Below are 16,862 nucleotides of genomic sequence, written 5' to 3'. Positions count from 1 at the left end.
CTGCTCCTGATATCGCATCGGCTTCGAGAAATGTTGTATGCTTTGAGTGGCAGACATTAGAGGCTATGATGTCGTCTGGGTCAATTGAGGATGCGAGACGCTGGCTTATTCATGCTGATAATACACTCCCAAGGCGGCCCAATGACCGGGCCTTTAGTTATTTAAATTTGGCAAACCGCCTTCAATATGTATTTTTTTTACTTTGATGTGACTCTAAATGAGTAATACTAACGTGACTGCTGTAGTCTTTTTATGTGTTGCAGTATTTCGACCGCTTGAATTTGCTCTCAATCAAAGACTTGTATAATTACTACGAATGCATTCGTGGTCTTGGAGACCGTGCGCGTCAAATATACTGCGTCTGGGAGATTTTATACATTTTTCCACATGAGACTGAAGGATATGTACTTGCTGGAAAATTCTACAATGAGGCGAAAGAATTTGATAAAGCTTTGTCAATATTTCTGGCTGGCATTGATGCTATAGCCCCAAATACGGTCAACAGCGAAGTGAGTATCACGTAGTTTCCCAAACTCCTAATCTACGACGGCTGACTGGTAAACCAGAGACTAAAAAGGTATGCCGAAGAAGCAAAGATTAATAAGCAGCTGCATGAAAAATTGAATCCGCTTATCGATTTGCCTGCGAATACCAAAGCGCATGATCCACTACTCATTCTTTCATCAGATGTAGTGGCCGAGATATTTCTTTATATTCCATATCATGAACGATTGCTGTTACGGACGGTCTGCAAAACCTGGAATTCTATTTTACTTTCCATTCGACCGATTTGGCAATGCATTGATTTCCGTGGTGCAAAGCGCCCAGTTCGTTTGTCTGAAGTAAGGCAGTGCGCGGAGTATGCTGATGGAATCCTACAAGGGCTTTATCTTGAGAACTTTCTAATGACTGAGTCAGCTCAATGTGTAGATGTTTTACTGAATATTGCTGACAGCCATCCCGGATCCCTACATCATCTGGAGTTAAACTGCCACGCTCCGTCGTTTATCCCTGACCATGCTTTTCTTTCTGATGCGCGGTGGACTACGTTGTTGAATCTGACTAGCCTCAAGATGGTTCTAGATAGAACGCCACCATTTGTCAATGATGTTCTATCTCAGCGAGTTTTCCCCCATTTGCGGGATTTGGTTTTTTTTGCTGATCAGTTGACACATATTGAGACACTAAGTATTTACTACAATATCAAAGTTCCGCAGGAGAAAGAAAGCAAGCCATTACCAAATCTTTTGAGGTTTACAATCGGGTCTCGAATATATGAACCGCAGCATCAATATAGACTTCGCGGTACCCCGGACTTTAGTAACGGGGAAGAATTCACAGTTATGATTGTTGATAAATCCCTGAACGATTTATTATCTCTGATGCCTAATTTGGAAAAATTTTCTGCGGGGCGGATTACTTCTTACCGCGGAAGTCTAGATCCAGTTAGATTGGATATGTCTCAGCATGATCGACTCCAATACATTGATTTTTCACATTGTTATCTAGGTTTTGCGCCTATAACACCGAAATGCTGCAAAACGTTGATTCTGCGTTCGACTGATGTATCTTGTCGAACTACTTTGCTGGATTCTGTATCTGCGAAAATGAGATATGAGCATTCGTTGACATCGGAAGATCCGTTCGATATTGACACTGAAGAATACAGCTCTGTTGAGAAACTTGATCTGAGCGGTGACATAGGTATGAGAAATATGGACTTTGTGAAGACAATTGCTAGATTTAATCCGGATAAACTAAAGGATGTTAGTATCCGACTAATATGGAAATGGCTAGATTTTCATGATGTTTTGACAGAAGAAATCCCGGCACCATGGAGATTATCTGACCCAAATTCTACTATTGCTGATTATATGGTGCAATATTTGCCGAACCTGACGAGGTTGGATCTTAGTTGTACAAGGGTCACAGATCAAAGTATGAAAAAGCTGAGAAACCTGACGAAAGTAGAGTATTTGGATGTATCGGGCACCCGAATCTCCTTGCAAGGCGTCTATGAACTCCTCCAGCCATACATAAAGTCAGAAAATTTCAGCGGAATGGGAGCATGGCGAGCATGTACAGATTCGTGGTATTCAAGTAGTAAGTTGAAGACGATTGTACTTAAAAGATGTAAAAATATGGCAGCAGAGGATATGGTATGGTTAGAGCGTAATCGGATTAATACGGGATTATATATGCATGATTATCCTGCATGGGATCATTTGGATCACTGGAGAGTGGAGTCATTAAATTACTAGTTTTTCTGATCGTCGTCTGTGAGTTTTTTTATTGCTATTGCAATAAAAAAATTAGGAAATATTTAATATTAATCACACCGCCCGCACTTGAAGTCAACTCATTAACCAAGTAACCAGGCAGCTGTGTTAGAGGTGATCTACTTTTGGAGCGACTATATCTGAATGCAATATTTCTGTGGCTGGAGTGGATTTTCACGATTCAGGGCTTCTGTGTCTATTTAGAGAACGTCCTGTCGCATATTATGTTTCTATCTGCTGATGCGCTTCTTGCAATAATATTGATATCGATTAAGTTACCATTGTTGATAAAATGGATGAACAGTCAGCAGAATATATCTTTGAAATCTTGCGACTTTTCAGTTTTCGTAAATTGAGGAGTATACGTTGTGTCTCTAGGTTAAGGAACAAAACAATACTGAACTCGTTTGTGTTGATGCGAAAATGTTGATACAGTTACATTTACACGATGTTTTTGATAGAGATCATTGCATCAATACCTCAAAATACAGACGTGGACCAGTTGCTTTTATCGATAAATCAAAGCTTATAAAAGAGCTGGGCGGGGCCTTCAATTTCGTACGGTAATGTCGACAGAGAAAATGTAGAAAAGGGCGATTCGTATCTTTCAATGCTCGAATCCGCATGATGTTATTAATATTTTCCCGTATTTGGATATTTTGCTATCTGGTTTTTGCACGCTATTGCTCAAGCTCGTTTTACAAGATCACAGACGTGACAAATTGAGAAGCACTATATTGACACATTTAAATACCTATCAGCGTTGATAATAACGCTTACCAATCACAACTCGAAAACACAGACGAGTAGTTATTCTTGATTGTTTCGAGTATGATTGAGCCTTAATATATATTGGTAGAGTGCGACGAGTCTGGATGGTGTGCCGATTAATATTGGCTATATGATTACTGACGGGTATTAGGAGATACTATGATATAATTCACATAGGATGCTGAAGAGACTCTGACGCAGAAATGTCATTAATTTAACAGTCAATGAGTAACATATGAGCGCTATAATGTAAGTATGATCTGTATTCATCTAGTGAACTCCACGTCTATAAATAACGTCACCCACTACTAGGATGTCTAAAATTTGATCGTGTTCTTCACGAGGGAGATGCTGATCTAAATCGGTGTCGTACATTTGTTCTTGCAATGCAATACCCACTTTCAATCTATATGTTAGTACTCTACTCGCAAATAATAGGTCATCTAAAACAAATGGGCATACCCAGTAAAGGAGACGGCTTGTTGGCAGTTTGTGACCAAGCTCTATGCAATTCAATGTAATTATCATAGAATCCCTTTCCACGACCAACACGATTGCACATCTCGTTGAAGACAAGCCCAGGAACAATGATTAGATCCAGTCCATCGCCGTCAAGCGTATCTTCGCAATCAGCATCTGGCTCGCGAATTATGAAATCGTGATCTTCGTTAGTGGTCGTCAATAGTTCAACACTATCGTGATCTTTCATTTTCAGCATTTTTAGAAAAGCAGAGGGAGTGAATAATGCTTCTTGGCAATTATGAAGATGCGATTGCGCCTCGTGAAATAACTGCTGAAGATGTGGTGATAAATCGGTGGCAGGCACTATTCGTGGAAGATACACAGTTTTTCCTTTTTAAATTTATCTAAAATTTAGTCGAACTCGCTAGAATCTGATACTATCAGAGATTAAATAGCCAATGCACATACCGTCTTCAAAAGCACTTTTAATAAGAGTATCAGTCCGAACTTCTACACTACGTCCGCTTTTCCTTGGTATGGATCTGGCTACTTCCATGTGCATATACAGGCCAATATTCTTCGCAAGATGATACTCAGGTAATGATCTAACAGTGTCGGCAATAATATGCGCTAAACAACAACAATTAGCAAAAGAAGAGAGATATTAAGTAGTAAACATACATTGATCTACAATACTCTCATGGGTCACTGTTTTTAAACGCTCACTAACCAATTTGCGCACAGCATTTTTGCGTGCCGTTATGACTGCTCGTTCAAGAGATGAAGTAGACATATTGAGTAGTGTATTTCGTAAAAGAGCACAATTCAGTAATAAACTCAGCAGCCAGTACTTCTCCTCTATAAAATAAAATAGATTTTATAGTAGCACCAATTTCATCGGAATAGCATACTCGATAGGCTGAAAATCGTCTCGGAAATAATTATATTTTGAGTATGGTGAGCAGTCTATATCCTTGTTGCAGACCCTAGACCCAAACCCGGGTAACTCACTCTTAGTTTCTCCATAGCTTTTTCCTATGCGGAACTCTGTATCTTTCTGCCGATTAAAAGGAAGTTGTATATTCTTGCTTATGAAGGTAATGTATCTAGTGTGATATGTGAAATCAATTGATATGTCAAGTCTTATAATCTGCTACCACACATATATCCACCCTAACCCTATTGATTACGAGGATAAAATCTTAAAGGAAGATATATCAGGATATAAAGACCACTATGTAAGAGTGAAGAGACTAATATGACGTTGCGCATTTTGAATTGAGATACTGGTAATTACTGCAACTTTATTTACGATGTGATATCAACGAACAAATATTATATCTGAATGCTAATTAAATACAGTATTATTACATGACTGGCCGAATTTCTACATAAACTCAGGAGGACAAAATTCGAGACAAAAGCCAAACAGCTAAGATAGCCGACAAGTAAAGCCTTATCATATCATTGAGCGCACAATCCTATCATTGTGCTATATTGAGTAGACTCAAAATCAATGAATCTGTGACGGGGAATTTGTCTCGCTAAATGCGCGGTTTCTTGACCACTCTCATCATTCGATCGAAAATAATGGTGCAATCTGAGAATTGAGAGAGAGAATGCAATTTCTTAATCAGGAATTTGGATGCCAGGTATTATGGAGAACATCACTAAACAGTAAAATATGTGACTGGTTCTTGAATGCGAACTCGTGAGCTCTTCTACTTTAAAATATCGACTATCGTCTCGTGACAATGCGATTTATAACGGCTGCATATTTCATTTAGCGTGCCGGCCTGAGTTGATGACAGTTTAGCGTCGGTCAGAGCAGAGCACAGAGCAGAGCACAGAGCACGAACGAATCAAAGCACAGACGGCATGGCCGTATTCGTTTCTAGAGTCGCAGAGATAGCAGTAAAAGTAAGAAGATAGCCAAGAGCGTGGCAAGTGTTATCTTTGATATTCAATCGTCGAAAGAAAGTGGTCCATGCTAGCGACTCAAATAAAGACATGGCCTTGCGTAGCTGGCTTGTGCACGCAAATTTATGCCCAAGCGCGACAGCGAACGAAGAGATGGGGATCCAGGATTATAATAATAATTCTCCGAGTTGTATTGAGAAAGGCTCTGCACCGAAAATCAGTCATCGCTCGCTAGACAGCTTTGACACGGGAAAAGTCGTCTTGATGGCCGAGTGTTGACTCGTCACGCTCAGAGAGATATTAGACCGATAAAAGACGTGCGCATTCTGGTATAGGGAGAAAGGGCGTGGCGTAAAAGCTGAGTGAGAAGAGGTACGAGGCAGTATGGAGAGGGTACGAGCTCGATGTTGGAGTGGGTACGGTATCCAGGTGTAAGATTAGGGTTCCGCTAATCGCACTATCGATAACAAAGACGCAGGCGAGTTGCCTGCCACACTTTACGTGCGCCTGCCCCGATTCATAATTTCATGACTTAAGGAAAGTAGCGACAGTTAACTGTTCTTTTGTTATATTGCATAACTGAATATTATTCTAGACATTTAGAAGAGAAGGACAGATATGCTCAGTGTCCGCAGCATGATCAGACGCCAGGCCCCTACACAAAGGGAGACTGTGCAGATAGAGTTGCGCATAGGTGATACGCACAAGCCAGTCCTCGAGAGCAAGGCCACCGTCTCTATAATTCTCGGTGGAAACCGCCATATCAGTGCGATTACGCCAAGACTATTGTACTTTTGAAACACGGGCAATAATTTTCTGAATTGCAATTAGAATTCGCTGTTAATCTGCCTCGCCGTTGCCTTGCTGACGAGACACTGTCTGGATGAAGCTGTTGCCGCTACTATTTTTGTAAACAATTGAAATTGGAATACAGACTGTGCTTTCGCGTAGCCAGCTATATTGTCATCAGTTTTGCAAGCATTCAATGTGTGGTCAGTGTACCAATTAGTCGATCATGTAACTGCAAGAATCCGCTGACAGCCATGTCTCCAGAGAGAGTCGCCAGCTAAATAAATAAAGAACCTGCTTCTTGACTCGTTGCCACCAACCAAAAAAAAAAAAGACGCAGAATTCTCTCATCAAGACAATATCTGACAGTTACAGGTTAAATCAGATTTAGTTTTTTCAATGCCTTTGCTTATTGTCACGTGACGCAGTTCTTACTGCGGTTAAACACGCCAAACACAATCCCACGCTTTTTATTACTGTACGCTGAGTTACACCACTGACTTCTGAATTATTGAATACCAAATTGACAAACTTACATTATTTAAGTGCTCTGTCAGGCGCGGTCAGTATATTTACAGCGCGTCGGATCTTCCTGAGAGTTTGCCTTGATGACAGGACCTTGGCAAATGTGGCAATTGACGTATAAAGCAATGAATACTGGTATACCAAGAAACGCACAGCTAAAGGATAAGATAGCAGTATTGGCATTTATATGGCATGATCTACAATTCAAAAACTGTAAAATGAATCGAGATAAGCGGCAGACTCATGTAAAAATGTGGCGAGCTGCTCTGAATAATAAATCAACTCCGCTCCCGGACATTCTGTTTCTTCTCATTGATTTCATCTCTGCAAAAAATGGGTGCTCTTGCAAAATTTACCGAGGTGATGGGATGGTATCCTAAAGAGATGACCAACGAAGAACGTAAGCTGGTCAATAAGATTGACTGACTCGTTCTCTCGTTCTCGTGTCTATCTTATTTCACTAAGAACTTGGATGTTTTTGCTCTCACCAATGCGTATGTTGCTGGTATGGATGTCGACTTGGACCTGTACGGCGATCGTCTTAGTTACGCCAATGCCATGTGTATGTGACTGTTTTTTAGGATAATAGTAATCCTAGCTAATATCAGATTGTAGATTACGTTGGATACTGTCTATTCCAGATTCCGTCAAACATTGTACTTACAAGACTCCCTGCAGAGTACTACCTTCCCGCAGCCAAAGTATGCTGGGGTCTCTTCACGCTTGGCACGGCCTTTATCAAGAACTACAAGCAACTAATGGTCATGCGCTTCTTTGTGGGATTCACTGCAACCGCCTGCTGGGTCGGCAATGCTCACATTGTGATCTCGTGGTACACCCATCAAGAGCTTGGAAAGCGTAATGCTATATACTCTTGCGTGTGGCCACTTGGCTCAATGTTTGCTGGATACTTGCAGTCTCCTGCTTATGAGCGTCTGAATAACGTACACAAGCTTGAAGGATGGAGCTGTTTGTTTATTATTTGTGCAATCATTACCATCCCATGCGCTTTAGTCGGTGTATTTTTCTGCCCCAACGTTCCCAACCGTACGAATTCTCGTTTTTTGAACGCACGCGAGCGTGAGCTCTGTGTATACAGATTGCTCAAGGATGGATTTGCAAAGACGCGTGGCGTCGATCGAACGTTGTTCAAGCGTATTTTTGGCAATTGGCGTATCTTTGTGTTTTTCACCGTCGGAAATCTCTTCTGGATGACACCGTATCCTTCAGGTATTCCCTACACGCTCTGGCTTGACGCAAATCCAAAATACAGTGTTTCAATGGTGAATAACTTGTCGACGATTATTACGCCGCTCAGATTGTGTCTAATATGGCTTCGGGCTGGTACTCTGATTACCGAAACAACAGATGGGAAACAATGGCTTATGGAGGCGTTCTTATTATTATCTGCAATGTGTTGCTACTTGTTTGGAACTTGTCTGATGGTGTAAAGTTTTTTGCTTTTATTGGCTTAGGTGTTGCCAATGGTCCTACTAATCTCATCGTTCCCTGGCTTGCGGAGGCATTTTCGCACGTTCTTGAGGCGCGTTCGGCAGCGATTGCCATTCTAAATGTCGGATGGGTGGTTATCAACCTTGTCGTGCCGCTCGTGGCATGGCCTACTAGTGCTTCTCCGCAATTCAAGGGTGGATATATTTGGAGTGTGATCATGTCTGTTATCGAGCTTATTTTACTTCCACTGCCTGTCTATTTACTTCGGCGAGAGAAAAAAATTGGTATCGATTACCGCAATAAGGCATGGGCTGAGGCTGAGGTTGGTGTTGAAGACGTGTTCAGTACCGATGAAGATAAGTTGGAGGATCAGAGTGGTGGTAGTGACGAGATGGAACAGGAAAGAGATGTCAAAGTGAATGAGACTAGCGTCCTCGAGCTGGAAATCAATGATGTGAAGATTACGTGATCAGAATTGTTTCTGCTTTTTTATCCTATATTATTTGTTTATTTGTGTCTTTCATATCTGATTGTTGCTTAGCGTTCAAGTACAATTTAACAGCACGTGGAATATGTCTAGATATGTTTATACAATTGGCCACTCTGACATCCTGAACAGGTAATTCAAACCCATTTAAATTAGCGAGATAACAGCGTCAGAAGTATTACAAGTCACAGGCATGCGCTCATTCAATAGGCCCATTTTATGTGTAGGATGAACAACGTAGCGATAAATCCTGAAACTTCACTCACATTTTCTAATTGGCGGACAATCTTGACTCTGATATATATAGTATAGAAACAAAAACTAGGAACGGAGTCCAAAGTCAGGGGAACGATCAAAGCAAATTATTTCGGCTATGAGGGCAGCTTATCGGCAACCTGCTCATGCTGTGTAAGAGGATCTACATTTATTAAAGAAACGGAGTGAGAGACGGATAGCAGACCGCAGATAAGGTAGATTCAAACTCTGCAAACAAAGACACATAATGAAGGGACGAGCGCAGAGCACGAATACCGATGCACGAGCCGGGACTAACTCTTAGTGCGTGAGAATTACTATCAGTTCTTTATGGCCCTGTAGATACTGTCTGTGCGTTATCGCTCGCGACGCGCTTATCGCACACGCCACATTAGGCAATCGTCTCGCACTGACGAGGTAATGTAGCATATAGCAGACAGTAGTAGTAGAACGATAATGCTAACATTGAATGCTTTGTAATATAAAGAATGAATCACGTCTCTTGATACTAAGCAGATTCTATTTTCATAGTAGTCATCCCGATGCATAAGGAGTCAGGATAACGGCAGCTACGTTAACAAGACAAAAGTATACGCGCCTTTATCAAAAGGTACTAAAACTAACTTCGTACCTTGCACTATCGTAGCCGTGCTGCACTTGCCCGCACTAAAAGCACTCTAACTCTATTTGCCCTTCTTACATTCGGGACTTGCTCTCGCGCTTGCCATTCATTATACGCTTATCTTTGAAATTTTGGACTAATTTTGCTGTCAAAGCGTTGGAGAAGCGATACACCACTGGTAACGGCCCTGCGACCGACTATCGATAAAGTTACGCAGTCTGATCGAGATAAGAATGTCTTTCTGCCAATATATAAGCCTTCCCTGTGCCCAGTCTTGGAAACTCTTAGCCAGAAACTGCCGTGCTCGCCAAGATTTGCATTCTTTCTTGGCCTTGCACTCGAGCAACTAAACCTATACTGTTTCATAATATCGCAGGCTCATTTTTATATTCAAAATGAAGAAATACGAAGTCGAGGAGACCAGCAATGGTCCTCGTGAGTACAGGGTGTACTGGTATACCAAGGGCGTTAACAAATTTGCGGAGAAGATTGCTTGGTACCCGAAGGAAATGACGATGGAAGAGCGCCGATTGGTTTTCAAGATTGATTGGCTGGTTCTCTCGTTCTCGTGTCTTGCATACTTCACCAAGAACCTTGATGTTTCGGCGTTGACTAACGCTTATCTTGCCGGTATGAAAGATGATCTTGAACTTACCGGTGATCGTCTCAACTATGCCACCTCCATGTGTACGTTTTTCTATTTTTTCTTCTTGATAGTGACAGAAGCTGATACTAGGGTATAGATTATGTTGGATACTGCTTATTCCAGATTCCATCTAATGTTGTGCTCACTAAGCTCCCCGCTCAGTACTATCTCCCTGCTGCCGAGGTGGGGTGGGGCATTTTCACTCTCGCCACGGCCTTCATCAAAAATTACAAGCAACTCCTCGTGATGCGTTTCTTTGTCGGTCTTACCGCTACCGCATGCTACGTCGGAAACGCGCATATCGTCAACTCATGGTACACTCGTCAGGAACTTGGAAAGCGTAACGCGATTTATCAAAACGTGTGGCCTCTTGGTGCTATGTTTGCCGGATATTTGCAGTCTGCTGCCTTCAGTAACTTGTCTGGCGTTGGAGGACTAGAGGGATGGCGTTGGCTATTTATCATTTGCGCCATCATCACTATTCCCTGCGCTCTAGTTGGAGTTTTTTTCTGTCCTAATGTCCCTGACCGATGCACATCGCGATGGCTTTCCGAGCGTGACAAAGTGCTTGCTGTTGAGCGTTTGGCTAAGAATGGTTTTGCAAAGACAAAGGGCGTTGATCGCGGCTTGATTAAGCGTATTTTGGGAAACTGGAGAATCTACGTTCTCTTCGTGGTCGGAAATCTCTTCTGGATGACTCCTTACCCCAGTTCTACACCATTTTCTTTGTGGCTTGACAGTATTCCGAAGTACCACGAAGACGTACCGTTACTTGAAAACTTGTCGACAATTACCTACGCCGCACAGATTGTTTCTAACATGGCATGCGGTTGGTACTCCGACTACCGCCAGAACCGATGGGAAACTCTAGGCTACGGTGGTATACTCATCTTGATATCAAACATTATTCTTCTTGTCTGGAATGTTTCCGACGGCGCAAAGTTTTTTGCCTTTATTGCTCTTGGTGTTGCAAATGGACCTACCAACCTCATTATACCATGGCTTGCAGAGTTCCTCTCGCACGATCTGGAGGCTCGCTCTACCTGCATCGCCATCGTCAATGTCGGCTGGGTCGTTGTCAATCTCGTCGTTCCACTTGCGGCTTTCCCTACTTCTAAAGCTCCTCGCTTCTTCGGTGGTTACATTTTTATGGTCATCATGTCGGTCGTTGAACTTGTCTTGCTTCCATTGCCTTTGTACCTACACCGTCGCGAGCTTCGCAAGGGTATCGACTATGCCCAGAGAGTCCGCGATGAGTTTGCCGGTGTTGGTCTTGCGGAAAAGACAGAGGGCGTTAGCATTGATGATGAGGTTTCGATCTCGAGTGCTCCGCCGCCCGAATATGCGCAGGATAAGAAGGAGAAGGAGAAGGAGATCGAGGTATCGGTTCAGGCTCTATAGTTTTGTGTTCTTGTTATTTAGTTTTGAATGGTTTTGTTAGTTATATTTTTGATACTTCATTGTCCCCAAGCTTGTTTTTACCATATTCTGAATTTACACACGGTGTTAGGTATCCATAGCAATAATGTGTTTCACAAGGATAATTTACGTCAGTCCACTCATTGTAGAATTTTTCTTCCATCGCAGTTGCAGGAGTACACAGTTTGATCAGCACACTCACTAAGCGTATTCCGACTTAAGTTCTGTATCTTCTGTCACTCCTGTAACTGCAGTGATAAAAAGTCCAGACCTTTTACGTATCATATCTACTAGTGTTCTACGCTCTATGCAATCCATACGGAGACATGTGAGTTCTGCATCGGGACGTTCCAGTCGTACGTAGGTCAGTACTTCCACACCCGCTATCCTCGTCAACGAACATGCGGTAGTACCCGTTTCTCTTTTTCTAACCTGCCACTATATGGACCCTGACAAACAGTACTATTACCCAAGTCCAATGCGTCCGGCCGCGTGTCATTGCCGTATTCACCAGTCCAGTGAGATAGCTGGTAAGATAAAATGTTGTCATAACTGATACGATAATCTGCTCTGTCCCCTGCCACCGTCATTCGCGTAAGTCATGTTCGAAAGCATGCCAACGTTAGTTCCACGACTCGCAGATGTAACACATCTCAGTGCGTTGTAATCCGTACCATTTACGTGCTTGTCTAACTCGCGATCGATTCCTGGTGCTATCATTATAGTCCCATCCAACTCGATCGTATCATTATACAACACGTCAGTGTTAATCAGACAGTCTATCAAGTAGGCTACTGCAGCCCTAGTCCGTAGGTCATTGAAAATGACCCGTCTTGGTTCTACACCGTTTTGTGCTACGGTACTGTTTATAACCGAGTTACCACTGCTATTTTGCATAGCTGCGACCATCACTGACGCCATCAATGTTAGAAGGTACATGAATTTGGTCATATTACAGTACTATGATTTGTGTTGTATTATGGTAGAACACCTATATATAGTAAACATATAATCGAGATTCTATAGATAAAATAACAGCGGTTGAACGCCTGCTGGGGAGCTGGAAGGTCTTTATGTTGACAAGAGAAAACTTAAGTCGCCCCCTGAACAGCCTCGCTAAATCCCCCCTGGAGCTTTCCTCCAGCTTTTTCTATGACTTCTTCCTGACAACAGAACACAATTTCCAACACTCCAGCTTGTTCCAGTAAGTCTCAATTCATTGTCATTCTTGATCTTAGTTTTTCAAATTGATTCCTAGCAATTCCTTTGATCAAAAGGTCGACAACCATATCTTTAGTGCTGCAGTCAAAATTACTGATAATCCCATCGTTAATTGCTTCTCTGGTGAAGTGATAACAGACATCAATGTGCTTGGTATGACCTTTACACGATAGGTAAATATACATGGAATTTCATTCATTACTCTGTCTTATCCATTTGACAATAATTAAGATTCAAAGCGGTATGTAACGGCACAATAGAGCTTACGTGAGTCAAGAGTTCGCGATTAGCGCGATTTAGTGCACGCGGCTCCAGTATTTCCGTTTTAGGAAATGTTAAATCTGGGACAACTATTGAATAGCTAACTCAAAATGTGCATTATAAACAAGCAAAAACACATTAAAAAATAAATATGGTAATGCGCTTTTTTCAGATACAGCAGGAGATTATATATTCTTGAATAAACAATCTTTGAAAGAAATGCATGAATGTGAGAATTTTAATATATATAATCAAGAAGCATCCAACTCAAAACTAATCTCGTCCTTTTCTGATCCAACTCGTCTGATAACAGCACGCTCTAATACTCGAGGCCGTCCCATTTCTCGACAATTGTTCTCATCCACGACAACAATCTTTCTTTCATCCACAATCGCACCGCCAGCTGATTCCACCATCTCATTAGAAGGGAACGCATTATATACAACACCGACTCCGCACATGCATAAGCATCCAGACAGATTTACTTCTTTTACGGTATTTGGCATCCGCAACGCAACCTCAAATGGCGGAACTTCACCATCAAATTCAAGCTCTACCGCCCCGTTATCAATATCAATACCCGGCATAGGAAGTCCGAGTGGCGGATAATCATATACACGAATAAGTAGCAAGCCAACACAATAAAACCACTCTACACGAGGCATCCACTCCATTAATCTCGCCAAAAATCTATACTCCAGCATTGGGTGCGGAACTACAGACTGCTGTTTTCGCGTAGCTAGCATATGAGCACAGTCAGAGTATCCTAATCTAAACACTCGCAAGTTGGGAAATAACGCAGTTTGGATTTCGAGTAACGATCGATTAATATGCCTACGTCGCGTGAACTCTCGTAAAACAAACCCATCTAGCGCGTCCTGTGTTGTCCAAGTGAAGTGCAGCTCGCAAAGGTGCTCAAAGGCAAAGTGAGGAACATAGACTGGCTGCATAAGCAAGTCGAAAAAAGAAGTAAATTCAGACATTGGTAATCGCAGCGACCGAAGCAGTCGAATAACATTTAGCGCGCAGATTCGTGCCGCCGGAGATCGATCTGCCTCAACAGCCACACGGCGGAAGCTTGCGTCCATAGATATATCAACTATAGCATCAAGAAACGGGACTTTTTGCACAGTAAGCCAGGAAACTCCACAAAGCTCAGGATGAGACGAATTCTCAGAGAAGCGAAGTGAGAGATCAGCGATGGAATTGCTGACGACTAATTCGTAAGCGCGCGAATGGAATAACAAAGACGCAATATTCTCATCGATCGGTGGCCCGTGTTGGTGATACACCGAGCGCTGGTGCTCAAATATGATTGTCTTTGTGTGCCCGCGCGAGCGGGCCAGACAGCGATAGAATGCATTGAGAGTGACGCGCTTGGGGTTTGTAGTACGGAAATCAAGAGTTTCGTAGGCCCGAGGGCTGTTGTTGATATAGTCGCGCACGACGGCGTTTAATCGACGACAGATTAGACGCAACGTAGAGACTGCCGGGTAGGAAAGATATGGTAGAATATTGTGCATCCAGATCTCAACTGGTAGATCGAGGATGTGTGCGGCGGAGCTGCTCATGGTGCAGGTGGAATGATATCTAGATGTAATTCTATTAGCAAGTATAACCAGATTCAATCAGTGGCGTACATACGCTAGATGAGTTCAGAATATGCCATTATCAGCTTCCAAGTTTTTGTAATGCTATCGCCTGTAAACTAATATAATATATGCCTCTAGCATATGTTAAGTATGATCGCAAGTACTATTGTGTGGATTGAAGTTTAGATAAGCCGCGAATACTTCGTGATCGAGTTGTTCCGTGAGGGGTTAGTGTCTATATACTCAGCGATTAGCTACAATTACAGCAGATGTGAACGGTTTAAAACTATCAAGAATGTATATGTATAGATTATGTAACATTAGATATTAATTAATAAATCATTATAATGGCCATCATGCAAACGCCCGACAACAGAAAAAGAAAAAGCCCGAAACCACCCAAAACACAGAACTCAAAAGAATAACGCAAACAGAACAATGTGTACAATCTAAAATCATCAAAATGCAACGAAATCGTGAGAAGCCAGCTTACATTGCGGTGTATCCACCATCAACAGTAACGTCAGTACCAGTAACAAAGGTGCTGGCGTTGCTGGCAAGCCACAAAGCAGCGCCCTGTAACTCATGAGGCTCTCCCATGCGCGCCATGGGAGTCATGGATTTCCAGGTATTGACCCAGTTCTGATCAAAGGACTCGATAAGACCAGTGTGCATGTAACCCGGGCTGATGGAATTGCAGCGAATTTTATATTTGGCCCACTCGACTGCAAAAGACTTCATCATGTGGATGACGCCGGCTTTGGAAGCGTTGTAAGCGATCTGGGGCTGCGGGAAGTTAACGACGTGGCCTGACATGGAGCCGATGAAGATGATGGATCCGCCGCCGTTAGCACGCATGTAAGGGAAGGCCGACTGAGCGGCAAGGAAGGATCCACCGAGGTTGATGTTCATCAGGCGCTGGAACTTTGCATAAGGGTAATCTTCAGCATTGTAGTTATCAACGACACCCGCAGAGCAGACGACGACGTCGATAGATCCGAATTCGTCATTGATAGCACCAAAGGTAGACTTCATCATGAGTTCGTCAGTGACATCGACGCGGAAGAACTTTGCGTTGGTGCCAAACTGCTCGTTAAGCGAGATAGCCGCCGGCTCGCCGACGAGCGGATTGATATCAAGGATAGCAATGCCGACAAGGCCAGCGGAGCAGAGGGAGGCAGCCATTGAGTAGCCAAGGCCTTGGGCACCTCCAGTGACCACAGCAACCTTGCCGTTCAGGGCAAATTGCTGGAAGGCCATGGGAAGGGCCGAGACAGGAGCCTGCATAGCCGCTGCGGGGGCTGGAGCGTCTGGGGTGGGGACGGGCAGAACCATGAGAATGTAATAGGATGAATATGTAATAGTATGTAATAGAGGAGGACTATAACACCAGAGAAGAGCAGAACAGAGTAGAGAATGCAAAGACAACGGTATAGGAAAAGGAGAGGAAGAGGGTATTTAAATAGTGGAGAGATGGCGGCAGGAGTGCTGCAATAGGCAACGTTGACAATGGCTAAATTGCCGGAATGCTCCACACGCGTGAGACGGATGTGGGTGTTTTTAGTCTCTCCACTTTTATAATGTACGACATATCGGTGTAGTTTTAGACCCCTGATCAAAAATTCCAAATAAATCTGCTACTCTCTGACAATAACATGCTCAGAATTCCATTTGAAGTAGCTCGACGCAACTGCAAGATCTGAGCGGCATTCGACAAGGGAACCAAGAGAGTCCAATTTGCCATTGAGTTGTCACGCGGTTACCAAAAAAAGGTCACGATGGCGCGGCGCATTTAAAGTTCTGGTGGCATAATTTCCATTTTGGGTTGTGCTCCGGAAAAACTAATATTCCCAGCAGCAGTCATTATTCATCAATTGAATATTATTCAAATCTATTATCGCGTAAACAAATCAATGAAACTACTTTCTGCTGCCATTTGCATACACAGCCCATTGGCAGTGATAAGATTGTCCTTGAAAAAGAAAAGCAGAGTCGATCAAGCGTCGATCTGCTCCACTTTCGCCTGCGGATAAACAACAATCTGGATTGCCACTCATTTATCATACCTCCATCTGGTTACGTTTTACCGGTTGATGGCCGTCATTTTAGAGGCCATCTTTCTGTTGAGCAGCTCGGAAAAAGAACTTTGGCGTCTTTTTTT

The 16,862-nt window shown here is 42.8% G+C and overlaps 7 protein-coding genes across 7 annotated transcripts; 3 read left to right on the top strand and 4 right to left on the bottom strand.

Annotated features, from left to right (window-relative positions):
• Positions 1–217: 217 nt before the first annotated feature.
• V2V93DRAFT_356675 (uncharacterized protein) lies at positions 218–2,261 on the top strand (the record flags this gene model as incomplete). Its single annotated transcript, XM_066908012.1, has 3 exons — positions 218–232; positions 264–509; positions 567–2,261. 3 exons carry the CDS (start codon positions 218–220, stop codon positions 2,259–2,261), a joined length of 1,956 nt encoding a protein of 651 aa, XP_066767712.1.
• Positions 2,262–3,320: 1,059 nt separating this feature from the next.
• On the bottom strand, positions 3,321–4,305 carry V2V93DRAFT_320585 (5-formyltetrahydrofolate cyclo-ligase; the record flags this gene model as incomplete). The annotated part of the gene is made up of 4 exons (XM_066907325.1): positions 3,321–3,448; positions 3,513–3,902; positions 3,981–4,142; positions 4,194–4,305. The coding sequence occupies 4 exons, from the start codon at positions 4,303–4,305 to the stop codon at positions 3,321–3,323; spliced, it is 792 nt and encodes a 263-aa protein (XP_066767711.1).
• Positions 4,306–7,079: 2,774 nt separating this feature from the next.
• On the top strand, positions 7,080–8,667 carry V2V93DRAFT_377937 (major facilitator superfamily domain-containing protein; the record flags this gene model as incomplete). The annotated part of the gene is made up of 4 exons (XM_066911935.1): positions 7,080–7,154; positions 7,212–7,308; positions 7,362–8,029; positions 8,065–8,667. The coding sequence occupies 4 exons, from the start codon at positions 7,080–7,082 to the stop codon at positions 8,665–8,667; spliced, it is 1,443 nt and encodes a 480-aa protein (XP_066767710.1).
• Positions 8,668–9,625: 958 nt separating this feature from the next.
• On the top strand, positions 9,626–11,752 carry V2V93DRAFT_363697 (major facilitator superfamily domain-containing protein). The gene is made up of 2 exons (XM_066908670.1): positions 9,626–10,249; positions 10,306–11,752. Exons 1-2 carry the CDS (start codon positions 9,958–9,960, stop codon positions 11,607–11,609), a joined length of 1,596 nt encoding a protein of 531 aa, XP_066767709.1. The 5' UTR covers positions 9,626–9,957; the 3' UTR covers positions 11,610–11,752.
• A 416-nt stretch (positions 11,753–12,168) lies between these two features.
• Positions 12,169–12,578, bottom strand: V2V93DRAFT_395353 (uncharacterized protein; the record flags this gene model as incomplete). Its single annotated transcript, XM_066912517.1, has 1 exon — positions 12,169–12,578. One exon carries the CDS (start codon positions 12,576–12,578, stop codon positions 12,174–12,176), a length of 405 nt encoding a protein of 134 aa, XP_066767708.1. The 3' UTR covers positions 12,169–12,173.
• Positions 12,579–13,210: 632 nt separating this feature from the next.
• On the bottom strand, positions 13,211–14,921 carry V2V93DRAFT_363694 (uncharacterized protein). Its single transcript, XM_066908669.1, has 2 exons — positions 14,754–14,921; positions 13,211–14,699 (listed from the first exon to the last, which is right to left on the bottom strand). Exon 2 carries the CDS (start codon positions 14,678–14,680, stop codon positions 13,361–13,363), a length of 1,320 nt encoding a protein of 439 aa, XP_066767707.1. The 5' UTR covers positions 14,681–14,699; positions 14,754–14,921; the 3' UTR covers positions 13,211–13,360.
• A 59-nt stretch (positions 14,922–14,980) lies between these two features.
• V2V93DRAFT_363693 (uncharacterized protein) lies at positions 14,981–16,119 on the bottom strand. The gene has a single exon (XM_066908668.1). The coding sequence runs from the start codon at positions 16,034–16,036 to the stop codon at positions 15,191–15,193; it is 846 nt and encodes a 281-aa protein (XP_066767706.1). The 5' UTR covers positions 16,037–16,119; the 3' UTR covers positions 14,981–15,190.
• Between the last annotated feature and the right edge of the window lie 743 nt (positions 16,120–16,862).

Source organism: Kockiozyma suomiensis (genome assembly GCF_038497685.1).
Source record: "Kockiozyma suomiensis strain NRRL Y-17356 unplaced genomic scaffold V2V93scaffold_2, whole genome shotgun sequence".
Classification (NCBI taxonomy): domain Eukaryota; kingdom Fungi; phylum Ascomycota; class Lipomycetes; order Lipomycetales; family Lipomycetaceae; genus Kockiozyma; species Kockiozyma suomiensis.
The sequence above is the reverse complement of the archived record's forward strand: the minus strand, read 5'-3'. Positions and strand labels throughout refer to the sequence as shown.

What these genes read in the sequence shown, in the direction of transcription:
- V2V93DRAFT_363697 (XM_066908670.1), top strand. Translation starts at nt 9,958, where the DNA reads ATGAAGAAATACGAAGTCGAGGAGACCAGCAATGGTCCTCGTGAGTAC. An exon ending in CAACTATGCCACCTCCATGT is followed by an intron (nt 10,250 to 10,305) that starts GTACGTTTTTCT and finishes ACTAGGGTATAG; the next exon opens with ATTATGTTGGATACTGCTTA.
- V2V93DRAFT_363694 (XM_066908669.1), bottom strand. Translation starts at nt 14,680, where the DNA reads ATGAGCAGCTCCGCCGCACACATCCTCGATCTACCAGTTGAGATCTGG.
- V2V93DRAFT_363693 (XM_066908668.1), bottom strand. Translation starts at nt 16,036, where the DNA reads ATGGTTCTGCCCGTCCCCACCCCAGACGCTCCAGCCCCCGCAGCGGCT.